The sequence below is a fragment of the Puntigrus tetrazona genome, chromosome 3 (assembly GCF_018831695.1).
Source record: "Puntigrus tetrazona isolate hp1 chromosome 3, ASM1883169v1, whole genome shotgun sequence".
Lineage (NCBI taxonomy): Eukaryota > Metazoa > Chordata > Actinopteri > Cypriniformes > Cyprinidae > Puntigrus > Puntigrus tetrazona.
The window spans coordinates 13,937,112-13,951,857 of record NC_056701.1 but is presented as its reverse complement, the minus strand read 5'-3'; the positions used below and the strand labels follow the sequence as shown (position 1 = coordinate 13,951,857).

Here is a 14,746-nt window from a genome sequence, read left to right as displayed (position 1 = left end):
AAGTTTTCTTTTTACTTTTAATCAATGTGACGCACCCTTGCAGAATAAAATAAAATTTCTCCTTAAAAGAACTTACTGATACCATACTTTAGAACAGTAGTGCACTTTCTGACCATTTCATTTAATTCACTCTCTCGAATACAGAATGTTAATTATTGGACTGTCCCTTTAAGCCACGTAATAAAAGGATATTGCTTTCGGGGAGTGATGGCATAAAAGTGTGTTTGATTACACAATAACCATTGACAGAATTACACTCTGCAAGAATACAGCAGCTTTGACTCGGCGTGGACATCACTATGTGTTTGAATCGATACCTGGCTGCATTTTCCTGAGCGAGCCATTGGCTTTTAATGATGATCATCCCTCCAAATCAGCCCGGGACACACTGGTTGGTGTATTTTAGCATCCCAGATTTTGGATGTGAGCTGTATTTAAGCTTTGATGCAACTTATGTACTCAGCAATATTGCATGAAACGCTGGAGGTATGGGAGCATCAGCAGTACTGCAGCATGGCAGTATTAGTCCATCATGTTAACCTTGAAAAAAGGCAAAATCTGTACAGTGGCCCTGCTTTAATTTTGAGTTGAAGCATCAAACGTGTTAAACGAATTAAAGTGAATCTTCCCTTCACTGTTATTTATTTCAAAGAAAATGTGTCTATAATATAAAAATTTAATCAGCCACATAAAATCAAATCACTTCATTGTCGCTACACCATATACACAGAGTAATGCCAATGAAATTATAATAGAAGTTAACTGATAACTGCTCTCATCAGTAGCACACTTATATCTCCATGTCAGTATATTGTTTTGGTTTGTAAAATGATATGAAGTATGTTTGTGTATTAATGCATGCCTAACATTAAAAGCAGTCTGTCGGTAGAAGAGTGTAAATAATGAATGTTAAGTCTAGGCATTCCAGACGGTGCTGTCTGAGGGGGGCTGGCAGATTCAGGTCGGGTTGGACCAAAAGGGGTCTTAGTTTAGAGCTCATTTATCTGGGCTCTCACTGCAGGAGACCCCTGCATCTCCTCTTACATTACTGCAGTCAGAGTGTATCTGATAGGGCTGCATTCATCACAGTCGCTGCTCAGCAGGGAGAACCTCTATTATGCTGTCAAAGCTTCACATTAAGACTATGCAGATATCAGTCATCAGTAATCTGCTCCTCCGCTCTTATCTCCAAAGATCCAGCCATGTGGGAAGAATCAAAGTTTTAGTCAGATTTGCGATTAGACCTGTGATGTTTAATCCCGGGGCTGGCCGTTACATTTGCTTTTTGTAGGTATAACCTCAGATCAGACCAGACAGACTAGAAGCTTTTTTCCTCAAGGCCTTTTTAATAAATGCATAAGACTTGTTTGAAGACTGGATATACTGTATATTTTAATTATCCTGGAGGTCCAGCTAAATCAGTATAAATGCACTTTTGCATGCATCACTGTGACACTCAGATATGAATGAAATGCTTTCAGGAAAAGGCCACTGAGTTTGCAATTAAAAGAAAGACCATTTTTGATTTTGAACTGAAGCTGAGTCTATGTAAGTCAGTTTGAGTGTTTACACAATAAGCACGATGCTACATCCAGGACAAAATATCAAACTGACTGGCATTTATTTTAAATGAATATTTGCACATACATGTTAGTTTTTGTGAAAGTGGGGACATCCCATAGGTGTAATGGTTTTTATATTTATGTGCTATTGCCCTACTTCTACCCTACACCTAAAACTACAGCCATTTTTAGATTTAGAAAAAAACTTACGCTGATGTTTTAGAAGCATTTTAAAAAGTGGGGACATGGGCAATGTCCTGAAAAGTCACCTTCACCTTGTAATACCCATGTCATACCTGTGTTATTATGCAAATTCATGTCCTGATTTGGCACAAAAGCATGCACACACACAAATACAGACAGAAAAGTTTAAATAAAACAATAGATATGCAGTTCAGTATTATGACAAAAAGCATTTGTCAAACGTTAGCGGTCCATGTTTGAGGTTAATGTGATAAACTACACCCTGTCTTAAAACTGCCTTCAGAACAGATGGTTAAAGTCATTTAAAATATTGTATCTTTGTATCGAAATTCAAAAAAATCAAAACGAGAGTTCAAAAAAAGTGTTCAAATATATTTGGGGTCAATGTATGACAAACTAGCAATTAATGGCTATTTATTTGAATTTGTCACATGGTATTAAAGTAGTGGAGAATGAATGAATGTGAATTATGATCAGCTCTCAGGGATGAGCTTTTTAAAGCAAGTTGGTGTGTACTGTAGTTCCCTAGAATGCAGTAAAGGCTTAATGACCAACTATAACTCTCAGCTTTAATAATACAGTGTCTCCCAAGACACAGAGATGCAAATATAAAAACACTTTCATATTAGACAGACAGTAAGTGTCAGACATGTATGCATTTAAATATATATAATGGCTTACCATTGATTTAACAATCTATTACAGTGTGATAATTATTCTGCTCTGTCTGTGCAAATAACAATGAACCACTGGCCAAGATCAGCTGATTCTCATTGTCCTCCTGCCATTGAGATGTGACTTGAATTTTAATAAGCAAATTAATATTTTTAACTGCACTTGTTGTAGGACAGAATGGATGTAAAAAAAAAAAAAAAAAGTCAAACCTTGTGAGAGTGAGCAGAGAAATGTGGACTGTGGTATAAACTAAATGGAGAATATTTAAATCAAATAAAATTTTGTGAGCACCGTTTCTGTCCATGTCATGCAATCTAAATCCTCATCCTTTTCTTGTCTTTGTAACTGAAATGTTTCACACCAGTTGACCACGATGACCTTTGTCCTGTCTTGACGTCCGTTGAGTCTTTTGGGGTTAATGAGCAAAGTTTCCGTAACCTTTGACCCATTCTCTTTTGTGTTCCTCTGAGAAAGGTCTTCTTAAGTTCTCATTTCACCTCAGCAAGTTGTGTGTGTGAAGAGACCACATACTGAGTCAGAGTAATCTGCTCGAGTTTTGATGTAACATTTGCATTTCGAGCAACATGACTTTATTCAACAGGTTTTGATATCTGTTTGCAGCACGGGGAGGGGAGTCTGGGACCCCCGATCATTGTGTGCACACGGCCGTACCCAGAGTGCCAGCTGTATTCTGATGAGGAAGCTATGGGCGGCCGGGACGTGCAGGAGGCAGACATGGACAGTGCCGGAGACAGCGGGGCAGGCTCTGAATCCTCTGAAGGAGGACGCCATGATGATAAAGAAGAAGGACTGGGGGGACTCTTTTTGCGTGGAAACAAGTCAGTAGCATTGATGATTATGTTTTTTATTATTGTTTTTTAACATTATTTGAGCCTAAAGAGCTAAATGTCCAAATTTAAATGCTGAGTCAAATTAATGAACTTACTTTCGTGCAACTGTACTTAATTTGTCATTATTATAATAGTAAGTACATGTAGCGTGTACCAAGAACACCTGAAAGTGTTACCAAATTATGTATTAAATTAATAGAAATATAATTAAATTGAATGAAATAAAGAAATGTAATGTTAATAATTAACTGTAATAATTAGTACATAGAGTGAGACTTGTGTTTTTGGTTTTAGCTGTGGTCAGATGGTGTCGTCGGCAGCCGCATCGGTAATCTCGGTGGAGGAGCAGTTTGAGGACTATGGAGAGGGAGAAGATGTGGACTTCACTCCCAGCAGCCCCATCCCTGATGATGACACACGCACCAATGGTTTCTCTGACTTGGGCTCCTCTCTGCCCTCCAGGTTCACTAACTTACTTTAGCACGCACTTCTCACATGAAACACTGATAATATGTGACCTTGGACCACGAAACCAGTCATAAGTGTCAATTCTTTTAAAATGAGATTTAGACATCACCTGAAAGCTGAATAAATAAGCTTTCCATTGATGTATGGTTTGTTAGGTTATTGCTAAGATAATAGAGTGTTACTCTAATGGAGTGCTACAGGGATGATGTACAGTATTTTTGTTATCAAGTTAGCATAACACTGGTTCTCTCAACAAAAAGCCAGTAGGATTTTTCCAATGTGTTTTTTGTTATTGCAGAAAATTTTGTGGCCAAAAAAAAGTTTGATTCTTTTACATCCACATTTTCCTTCAATGATGTATAGTTTGTTGGATGCAACTATTTGAAAATCTGGAATCTGAGGGTGCGAAAAAATCGAAATCCTGAGAAAATCACCTTGGAATTTCTTAGCAATGCATATTACTAGTTAGTTTTAATACGTTTATGCTAGGAAATTTACAAAATATCTGCGTGGAAACACGATCATTACTTAATATCCTAATAATTTGTGGCATAAAATAAAAAATTTATTAAAATAATAATAAAAACATTTTCAGAATTTCATTTCATTTTCTTTGACACTGAACTACAACAGATATATTTTCATAAGAGTCATTAGGAATATTATTCATGTATGGTTGTTATAATTCTGACACAAATAGACTCTGTTGCACTGATTCTTTTGACAGCCATTAATTAACTCATTGTTGAACATAAAATCATAACAGCCACTAATTCTGAAACACTTTTGGCGTGCAGTGGGAGTTTTGTATCGTTAGCTGTTCTCATTTGCTCTTTATGATTCTGGTTGAATTAAGATTAATCCTATCATGAAATTAATAACATATTCTTCGCCAAATTTTAAATATCTTAGCATTATGTATTATTAAATATAATGAGCAATTAAGATTTGAATGCTTCTAGTGCCAGTATTGATCATCAGTTGATGGTGTTTGCAGTGCTGGTCAGACCCCTCAGAAGATCAGGCACCTGTACAACAGTGAGCTGCTGGATGTGTACTGCTCTCAGTGCTGCAAGAAAGTCAACCTGCTCAATGACCTAGAAGCCAGACTCAAGAACCTCAAAGCTAACAGGTGAGAGAGTTTGATATTAGCATATTAGCATATATATTGCTAAGATAATAGCGTGTTACTTTAATGGAGTGCTACAGGGATGATGTACAATATTTTTGTTATCCAGTATTGAAGTTAGCATAACACTGGTTCCCTCAAGAAAATGGCAGTAGGATTTTTCCATTTCCAAAAAAGTTTTATTCTGTTACATCTACATTTTGTTCATTTGCACAAGTGAACAAAGCTTAGAATTACGGTGGCTATAAGTTATTCACTAAGCTTATGAAGACACTTTGAGTCTTGTTTTAAAGCCAAGTTGGAAGTTAATTTGCAAGAGGGAAGGTTTGAACACAATAGAAGCGGATTAGTTAGTAGGTGATTAGATGATTAGATGATAGAGATGTCCCCAAAAACCACTGAAGTCCCATTTAGCTACTGGTTTAGCAACAGCCTTTTTCAAGACACCTAAAAGCTTCACAAAAGAATCACAAGGGGTGTTATTGATGTATTTTATGTAGTAGAACAAAATGTTAAAATATCTTGAGCTTCTTATGACCACATACCTTATTTCCAACATTTAACCAAAATCCATTAAAAACAAAAAAACTTAACTGTTTAGAAATAAAACTCAGGTCTAAAACTCAGGTCTGTATTTCTTATGACTCCCTTTTAGTGCTGTCTTTAGTGCCCTTAACTCTGCAGCATCTATAGTTCATATTAAATGGCATAGCCATGCACTTCTGAGAGGATTCTTTATGTCTCAGTTCACTGTAGGTAAAGCTATATATATTTTTATGAGTCTCTTTAATCACCCCGCTCTGTCAAAAGCTTTATCGAGAGACGGGTTTCATCAGAGGAGCTGTTACCATAGAAACAGTGTTCCAGTCAAGGGTTTACTAATCTTTGTGAATGTTATCAGACAGTGAGGGAAAACTGAGCCCCCCAAGAAAAGCCTGGGGTGTTTAAGTGGGTGTGTGTGGTGCAATTTGATGAAAACTGCTGAAATAATCCTTTTATTATTATGTGGACACCTAACAAATTTGGCACTTGAGGAGAACGACACTGCAATCTTTCATCTGTAACAAGATTTAAAGCATCGTGGGATTATGAGGTTTCCACCTCTGCTGCTGACACACCGAGACGTGATACTGCAGAAAGAGATCCTGTATCTTAAAACCTAGTGAGCTGCCTCACTACATAATTCCTACTGTAGACAGACAACAATATCCTAGCAGTCCTGGGACTCCACAAGTTATTTCAGAAGTATAGAGACAGCTGACAAATAAGCAATAGACACAATTGACTTAGACAGCACTTTTTCAGCAGCCTTGGTTCTGAAAGTAATTGTCCTATTCCATTTTTCATATTGATTTTCAAAAGTACATTTAAGAGTTATAAGGTATAAAAACGTATTAAAACTTAGTTTATTAATGACAATGTATCTTCATTAAATTCAATAATGCACAAGTAGTAGTGTATAAGTTCATAGTGTGTCATGTTTCATTTGGGACACGATTTATTTTATGTATATTTTCAGTATTGAATGAAAAATATGTATATTTAGCAACATTACTTATTCTGCTACAATAGATTATTTTTCCACAGACTGATACCTTTTCATTTGTATTATTATTAATCGTAGCATAATGAAGTGGCTACCTTTTGGATCCGAGCAAGAGCAAAGAGTAAAGAGCTGCGTGATTTCCTTTTCTCTGGCTGGATAGGTGCGATGAGGAAGTGAGATCATGTGGCATTCTTTGGCCTTTAGCTATTAATCCTCTGGCATTTTTGTCCAAATCCTCCGCTGCATACTCTGCTGAAGTTAAAATGCATTCATGCAAGACATGATCGGCACCACTATGAACTTCTCTATGACCAGCAGACATTTAGGTTATTGTATAAATTAAGTATTATATATATATATATATATATATATATATATATATATATATATATATATATATATATATATATATATATATATATATATTTTAGACTTCTAGAGAGATCTGTTGTTGAATGACAGTTTAGTGAGAAAGCCATCAGGAAAACCATTAGTTTTTGCATTGCCTTTTTTTTGTACAAAATACGTCCAGCTACTTTAACAGGTCACGAAGAGCCTGCCTTCTCGAGGGCATGTGCGTGAATGCTGAGTGTGTTTGTCCTCATCCCTCTTGGTTTGCAGATTGTCTGGCTTTATCATTGTTGTTGTAGTTAAATGTGTTTTGCCAGTGCTGTGATAGCTGGGTTGGATGTGAGGACAGAAGAGCTGACTTGTATTTAGGCGAGCTGTTTGAGTTCAGACCCGTGTGATGTAATGAGAGGAGAGCTTTAAAGAGTGACGCGGGTCACACAGTTACATAAACCCAGGCAGAGGTTTATAATTAGAGTGCAGGTATTCTATTTTTACTGAGGTCCTCCAGAGCTGATCAGTGTAATCTCATGACCTAGGACAAACTGGCTGCAGTACATGATCTTGACCACTTGGGGCACTGAGTTATCTTCCTGTCAGTAGATATCAGTTAAACTTGGACTGCATTGTATTTTATCATTTTTATATAAACTTTTTTTTTTCTAATAAAAGGATCTTTTCCATTTCTTTTTACAGCCCAAACAGGAAAATTTCCAGTACAGCATTTGGTCGGTAAGTCTCTTATCTTTGTAATTTTTACATGATTTGCAGAAAAACAGATTCCGAAGCGCTGGCCTAATAACTATTGCCTGACTATCTGTGTGTCTGATGCTTGCAAGCTGTGTAGGTGCTACATTTAAATTTAAATGTACTTTTTGACTGTTAAAAAGGATGTTCTGCATAGCATAGTAAATCCTTTCGCTTGGACTCGTGGGATAGTATACTGTCCATCAAATGCAAGTCATCTGGGTACTTTTTGCTTTTTTAAATACTATGAATTCAGACATTTTTTTGCATGCATTTTTTGCATACTTTATAGTACTTCAGATGCTGTTTAGAGAGAACAACGGTTACTACCTTCAGTTTTCTCTGTGTGTCCCACAGCCAGCTCTTTCACCACAGTAACTTCAGCAGCAGTCAGGGCAGCACAGAGGACCTGTTCAGAGACAGCATCGACTCCTGTGACATCGACATCACTGAGAAGGTCCTGGAAGCAGAATAATGTAGTCACCGAAGACCCTGTTAATTGCTTAGGCTTAATGCATAAAATATATTTTTTAAGGCCACTACAATAATGCTGTGAATACGATTCAGAGAATGTTGTCTATAATAAATGACTATAATATTCAACTCTAATGTATTTCTACTGCAGGTGACTTATTTGGAAAAGAAGATAACAGAGCTTGAGAACGACAGTCTGGCTAATGGAGATCTGAAATCCAAACTTAAACAGGAAAACACACAACTAGTTCACAGGTATTAGTTACATACAGTTATTAGTTGGTGTGCATAAGGCATGTATGCATATGTATTATACGTTTTCTTATGTTTGCATGTGTTCATACATGTTCATCCATCATCAGGGTACATGAGCTGGAGGAGCAGATCAAAGATCAGGAGACGCGTGCAGAGCAATGTTTAGAGGAGGAGCTGAAGAGACACAGAGAGGCCTACAGTAAGATGGAGAGAGACAAGAGCACGGAGATCGAAATGCTTAGTAACAGGTACCTAATTAGAAAACTCACAAAAGCGTGTATGAAATGTGCATAATAAATGTGTATTTTCAGAAAAGCAGTGTGCGGCATCTGCTTTATAATGGATGATTTCTCCCCACAGGGTCCAGCAGCTAGAAGAGGAGAATGCAGAGATGAAAGTGAATGTGTGCAGACTCAAGTCTCAAACTGAGAAACTGGACCAGGTCAGATATGCATGCAATCTCAAGCTCTTGAATAGAAGTCCCTTGCCCATCAGCACAACCACACACCCCCTAGGTTACGCATCAAACGGTTAAAAGATAGCACTCACTGACACACGTTCACACACCCACTTTCACACTATTACTTCTGACCTCACTGAAGCATCTTTTGACACATTTCAGCAGGCAGTGAAATCCCTGGAGCTTGTCAGTTTTAACAGCACACTCTTTTAGACGGCTTGCATTAGCTAGTGTAATGAGTGTGAAAGCTCCTGCCTGCATGACATTAGCAGCCCTGTATTTAGACGCGGAACCTACGAGGCTTTGATCTCTGAGATGGATTGAAACATCGTCGAGCAACCGCACGACTTTCTATGCTGTAGCTCTTGCATGAAGACGAAAACTAGGTCATTGTCTGATATAGCTGAAAAATTAAAGGTCCTCTTGTGGACTAGGCTGAAAATACAACTTTTGGTTTCAAATCAGCCAAAGAAGCTAATTTATGGTGAAATTGTTGTCAGATTGCTGATTTGAAGTGCAGTGAAACATGAAATATAAAGTTGTGTTTTTATGTGTTTTTAAAAGTCAAGTGGATGAGACATACTTGTAAGCATATTGCCTACCTAAAAAAAAAACCCCAGCTGCACTGTGTCCAAAATGGCTGGCAAGTGAACTGACTAGTGCTAATCAAGAGATTTTTTATAATACAGTGTTTCAATGCAGCTTTTTAAGAAATAATAATGTTGTCTAAAATGCCTTAAAATTGTACTACACCTAAAATCCTAGATGTATATGACTTTCTTTCTTGTGTAACACAAATGAAGATTTTTAGAAAAATAATCACTGTGAGGCCACAAAATGCATGTGGATGGGAATCAGAGTTGACAAGTTAAATCCATACACAATTTAGAAATAAAGGTATGAAAACTGTTTTTTTAAGCAACAACTTTGAGGGTCCTATTCACTTGCACTGAATGGACATTGTATGGACTATGCATGTAGGAAGCAAGGGTGAGTAAATGATGAGGGAAATATAATGCTTTAAATAGAGAGATTTACGGCAAGGTGATATTGAAATGTAAATGTAATAAATCATGCATTTAGATCAATGTATATTGTATGTATAATTTTGTCTAACATATATAGTAGTGCAACAGTGTCTCTGGCACAAGACCAAGTTTTTACAAAATTCCTTAGCAGTCATTGATGTGAGGATGTTGAGATATATGTGGGTATGACTTTATTTTAAATCAGTAATGTGGAGACTAGAATGATTTCAAACAGAATAACTACGTCCTTCTAGTGGTTATAGTACTTGTGTCATGGTAGAGATTTTGGTCACTCACTATGTGTATTTGTGCACAGGAGAAGCAGCGTATGACAGATAAACTGGAAGACACAAGCCTGCGTTTGAAGGATGAGATGGATCTGTACAGGAAAATGATGGATAAACTTTGGCAGAACAGACACGAGTTTCAGAAGGAGCGAGAGGCCATGCAAGAGGTAGCACAGTGTCATTTTCATTGCAGGTCACAATTGTACACAAACATATATGTCCAGAGCTCTCACACCATTCACACGTGCATGTAGCTGATAGAGGACCTGCGGCGTGAACTGGAGCACCTTCAGCTCTTTAAACTGGAGACTGAGAAGCCCGGCCGTGGCCGTACCGCTGCAGGACTGTCCGAGTACAACGCCAAGACTCGAGAGATTGAACTGGAGCATGAAGTAAAACGGCTCAAGCAGGTACAGTGCAAATATGGTATCTGACAATATGCTAAATGCATGCGTTATCTAACATTGTTAAAATTGCAAATCAATTGATTCTATGAATGTTTACATGATACATAGTATAGCGTATGGATTCTGTGTATACTTCACATCAGCTGTCAAGCTCCAAAATGCACTGTATTTAAGAACATATATTACATTACATTAGATATTTCTGTGACATTCCCAGGTCTGGAAATCACTCTTTTAAAATTCCCTTATATGCAGTAAACTGCTTTTATACATTAAGCCATTTTATGGCACCCTTTGGAAGTGTGCTGAGGCCCCCTAGTGAGAACCACCGCTATATATTATGGATACTGTATATCACCTATCATTCAGAATGATTTGCAGACTGACGTGTTTCATCTTCTAACAGGAAAACCATAAACTCAGAGACCAGAACGATGATCTGAACGGACAGATTCTCAGTCTCAGCCTTTACGAGGCCAAAAACCTGTTCGCTTGTCACACCAAGGCCCAGTCACTGGCAGCAGAGATAGACAATGCCTCCAGAGATGAGGTGAGAACATCATTCCCAATGTACAGAGACCTACAGAATACTGAACCTCGTTAACTAACTATGCCTGGTCCACCAGTGCATTATGGGTGTTGATGTTTTCCATCTTATTGGCGCTAATCATGTTGCATCGATTTTTAAATTGCTTTCCTACATTATATTATCTATTTCTATTAACTACTCTATTATTCTATATTAAGAGAATAACTTTTTTTTAAAAGAATCAGTACAATTAAGCATTCCGTACATTAATATATAGTGATGTTTTATATGTTTCGTTTACATTTTGCATTTACTTCATGAATTAGCAGATGTTCTAATCTAGAGGAAGCTACAAAATGTCCTTTACTTTTACATGAAAGGCCGACACTCATTTAGTCGATCTCTCCATCTTTTTCAGCTGGTTGAAGCTTTGAAAGAACAAGAGGAGATCAACTTCCGTTTAAGGCAGTACATGGACAAGATCATCCTGGCTATCCTCGACCACAACCCCTCCATTTTAGAGATCAAGCATTAGGCTCCTGAGAGCGGATAGAGGACTCGGATTCGGCAGAGAGCTCCCCCTTCAGACCAGGGGTGTGAAACGCACCGCTTCTGCCCCCTTACATCATGTTTTTACAGAGCAAAGTTGCTGTGGAAATGATCGTGTGTCTCTCATGTGCTCCGTCTCACACACGTGGGTCACGGTTTCCGTCACTACTCATGTCATCACGCTGTGCGTTTAGGCTGTAGAAATGACAAAAACAAGTGATGAAACTGGAATCTAGAGTAGAAGTGTACTTTTCACTCTCAGTTATATACACACTACCTCTGAGTATATACAACTCAGTGTTGTATTCTACACGTGAACAAAACAAGTAGAATTACATGGAATATCACACGATCACGCCATATAGGAGAGCTATATGTGCACCCTATGGCATGTGGGGTTTATTAATATTATTTGAGCATTTATTCAGCCCTCAAGAATCTCTTTTAAAGTGCTGTTCGTCTATAAAGTCTTAACAATCCAGCACTGAACCAATGAAAGAAATACTGTAATCAGCAGATAAGGGAACTTCTGTTGAATACATACATTGTGGCCTGCTGTGGAAATAATAACAAAACCACGTCAGTCCATCCTGAGATACACTGCTGTTAATGGCTGATGCTTTTAGTTGGGCTGAAATGATCTTACAGCTTTTAACTAATAACTCTGTACTGACCATCAACATCTTTTGACTGAGGGGTAACTTGTAGAGAAGCACAAGTGAACTATGCGAGTACAGACGACATTTGTATAATATAGTATATATACATATAGAAAGAAAACTCTATTGAAAATGTGAAAAAGAAAGGTTTATTTTTTTGAGAAGTTTGGATGAAATGCTCCGCCGAAGTTTAGGGGAGAGGTGGATGTTATACGTAATGAGTGAGAGGTTGAAGTCTTCTTGTTTAACAAGAACTACAAAAGCCCACAAATTATGGCTATAATACATTATGAATAAAACATTATGATCAGTTTTTTAACGCTCTATTCATCAAGAATCCATAAAAAGAATTAAGAAATGTTTCTCGAGAAGAAAACGAGCATATTGGAATGACTTTCTTGAAGTCTGAAAGCTGTATTTTTGATCAAATAAAATGCGGCCTTGGTGAGAAAAAGAGACCACTTTCAAAAATATGAATACGAAACTTTTTTTGTTTTGGTCTTAGTCTCTTGGAAGATATTGTACATCAGTGCCATGGGTAAAGGAAGCTGCACATTTAATAAAAGTGCTTGAACTGTGCATCCCATGAATGTATGACCACGCCACATGCCACAGCGTTCTGTATTCCCATATTACCATTTTCCAGATTTAGCTAGTCTACTACTATGTGAATCAGTATTTTAAATTCTTGTGTAGTTTGGGAAAGGAGCCAATACTGCTACATGCTCGATTGTCACAAACTAGTTTTGCTTTGTTGCACAACTTGTACTGAATCTGTTTCTTTGCATGGTCTTAATCTCTTTCTGTTGGTGTCCTTTATTTGGAATGTAACGATTAATGTTTCGGTTGTTTCAATAACTATTAATCCGATCGGTTATAGAGGAACTTTTATATCTTTCTGTTCTCTTTGTGTTGTAGCATTTTTCACTCATTGTAAATGTTGTACAGAAACTAGTTAATATTTGTATTGATGTGCCACTCATCAACCTTAATGAATAAAGGAAAGGCTGTCTTTTATACAGTTTTATGACAAATGAGCAGTTAGACATGCAATTAAGTAATGTATAAATCATTTGTAACTGTTGAAATGAAATGATATCACACCTTGCTCATCGGTGCTGATGTCACAGACAAGACTCGTTCTTCATTATCTACCTAAAAAAAGGAAATTTGATTTGGAGCAGTCACTTCTGAACAAACACCTATATTAAAAATGTAATTTCATATAATTTCCGTTGGATGACCCATTCACAGCAACAATATCATTTTTGCACATTTTACGTGTTGTGCTGTGTCTGTGTCCACTGTTACAGGTTAGACGTAACACAGTTTGACAGTTCTCTGTGGGTCATGGTTTACAAAACCCATTTTTTGTTGTTTATGCCTTTTTTGTTGTTTTAGAAAAAGATAGACCTTTCTTTTGTCCAGTGTGTGGGTATGTAACTAGATTACTATTACTCATTCATATTTACACAAGTAGAAAGGAGACAAGTGAAAAAGCTTTCAGAAAACTCAATAATAGTTTAAAAGCCTCAAGAGTTATGACAAATTTGAAATGTACAATAAATGAATTGTTTTGGCATGACTTAAAATGACCAAAGAGTATTGAATTCTTTATCTTTCCTGTTAGTTTTTAGTTTGGAAACAAGTGTGAATTTGTCTTCATCTAGTGGACAAAGCCTGAATCATCACAGGAGGCCAGGATTAGTGGCATTAAGGATATGTAAGGACATATTTCTGTGGAACAATTCTGTAGATTCATATATATTTTTCTACAATGAAATATCAATTTTGTAAAAAAAAAAAAAAAAAAAAAAAAATATATATATATATATATATATATATATATATATATATATATATATATATATGTGTGTGTGTGTGTGTGTGTGTGTGTGTGTATATATATATATATATATATATATTTATTTTTTTTTTTTACAAAATTGATAATTCATGTATATATATGTGTGTGTGTGTGTGTATATATATATATATATATATATATATATATATATATATATATATATATATATATATATATATATGTATTTAATATTTTATAACAGGATGGATTTGTGTCAAACTTCTTCAAAGCAATCTAAATGAATTAGTTCTACACTACACGCTTATAAAAAAGATTGGAGTATTAAAAATAGTTCTTCTATAGTCTATCCCATCACTACAAATATTCCTATTTGGAACCTTTTTTTTTGACCAGTATAGTATTTTAAAAGAATACTATTTTAAAAGCAATCATTTTGTGTTTTATTATCTTTCATAATCTCAGTTTGCGACAATGTACCGAACTAAACCCACCCTAAATTTGAATTCCTTATAATGTTGTGAAGACTTAGATATAAAGAAGATATTCCTATAACCGACCACAACGTCATGTTTATTTGGGCAGAAATGGCACCGTGTTTACAAGTGATTTAATTATAACTTCCCTAAAATAAGTGAATAGTTACACACTTGTCTGGAAATTCTGGGAATGACAAGGATGTCTGGTTGCTCTCATCTGCAGACCGTTTAGCTTTCGTTCACAATGCAGGTATTTTTCAATAG

The 14,746-nt window shown here is 36.5% G+C and overlaps 1 protein-coding gene across 3 annotated transcripts in view; it reads left to right on the top strand.

The window, feature by feature from the left end:
* rab11fip4a (RAB11 family interacting protein 4 (class II) a) overlaps nt 1-13,770 on the top strand; it is a 38,797-nt gene extending 25,027 nt beyond the window's left edge. For all 3 annotated transcript variants that reach the window (XM_043235822.1, XM_043235823.1, XM_043235824.1), the window contains 12 exons: nt 3,063-3,280; nt 3,587-3,754; nt 4,758-4,892; nt 7,480-7,515; nt 7,888-7,987; nt 8,156-8,259; nt 8,367-8,507; nt 8,620-8,701; nt 10,064-10,201; nt 10,289-10,444; nt 10,848-10,991; nt 11,389-13,770. In XM_043235822.1, coding sequence (XP_043091757.1) covers nt 3,063-3,280; nt 3,587-3,754; nt 4,758-4,892; nt 7,480-7,515; nt 7,888-7,987; nt 8,156-8,259; nt 8,367-8,507; nt 8,620-8,701; nt 10,064-10,201; nt 10,289-10,444; nt 10,848-10,991; nt 11,389-11,505 — 1,539 coding nt within the window. In that variant the 3' untranslated portion in view covers nt 11,506-13,770. The remainder of the gene's footprint in view (nt 1-3,062; nt 3,281-3,586; nt 3,755-4,757; nt 4,893-7,479; nt 7,516-7,887; nt 7,988-8,155; nt 8,260-8,366; nt 8,508-8,619; nt 8,702-10,063; nt 10,202-10,288; nt 10,445-10,847; nt 10,992-11,388) is intronic.
* Nucleotides 13,771-14,746: the final 976 nt, after the last annotated feature.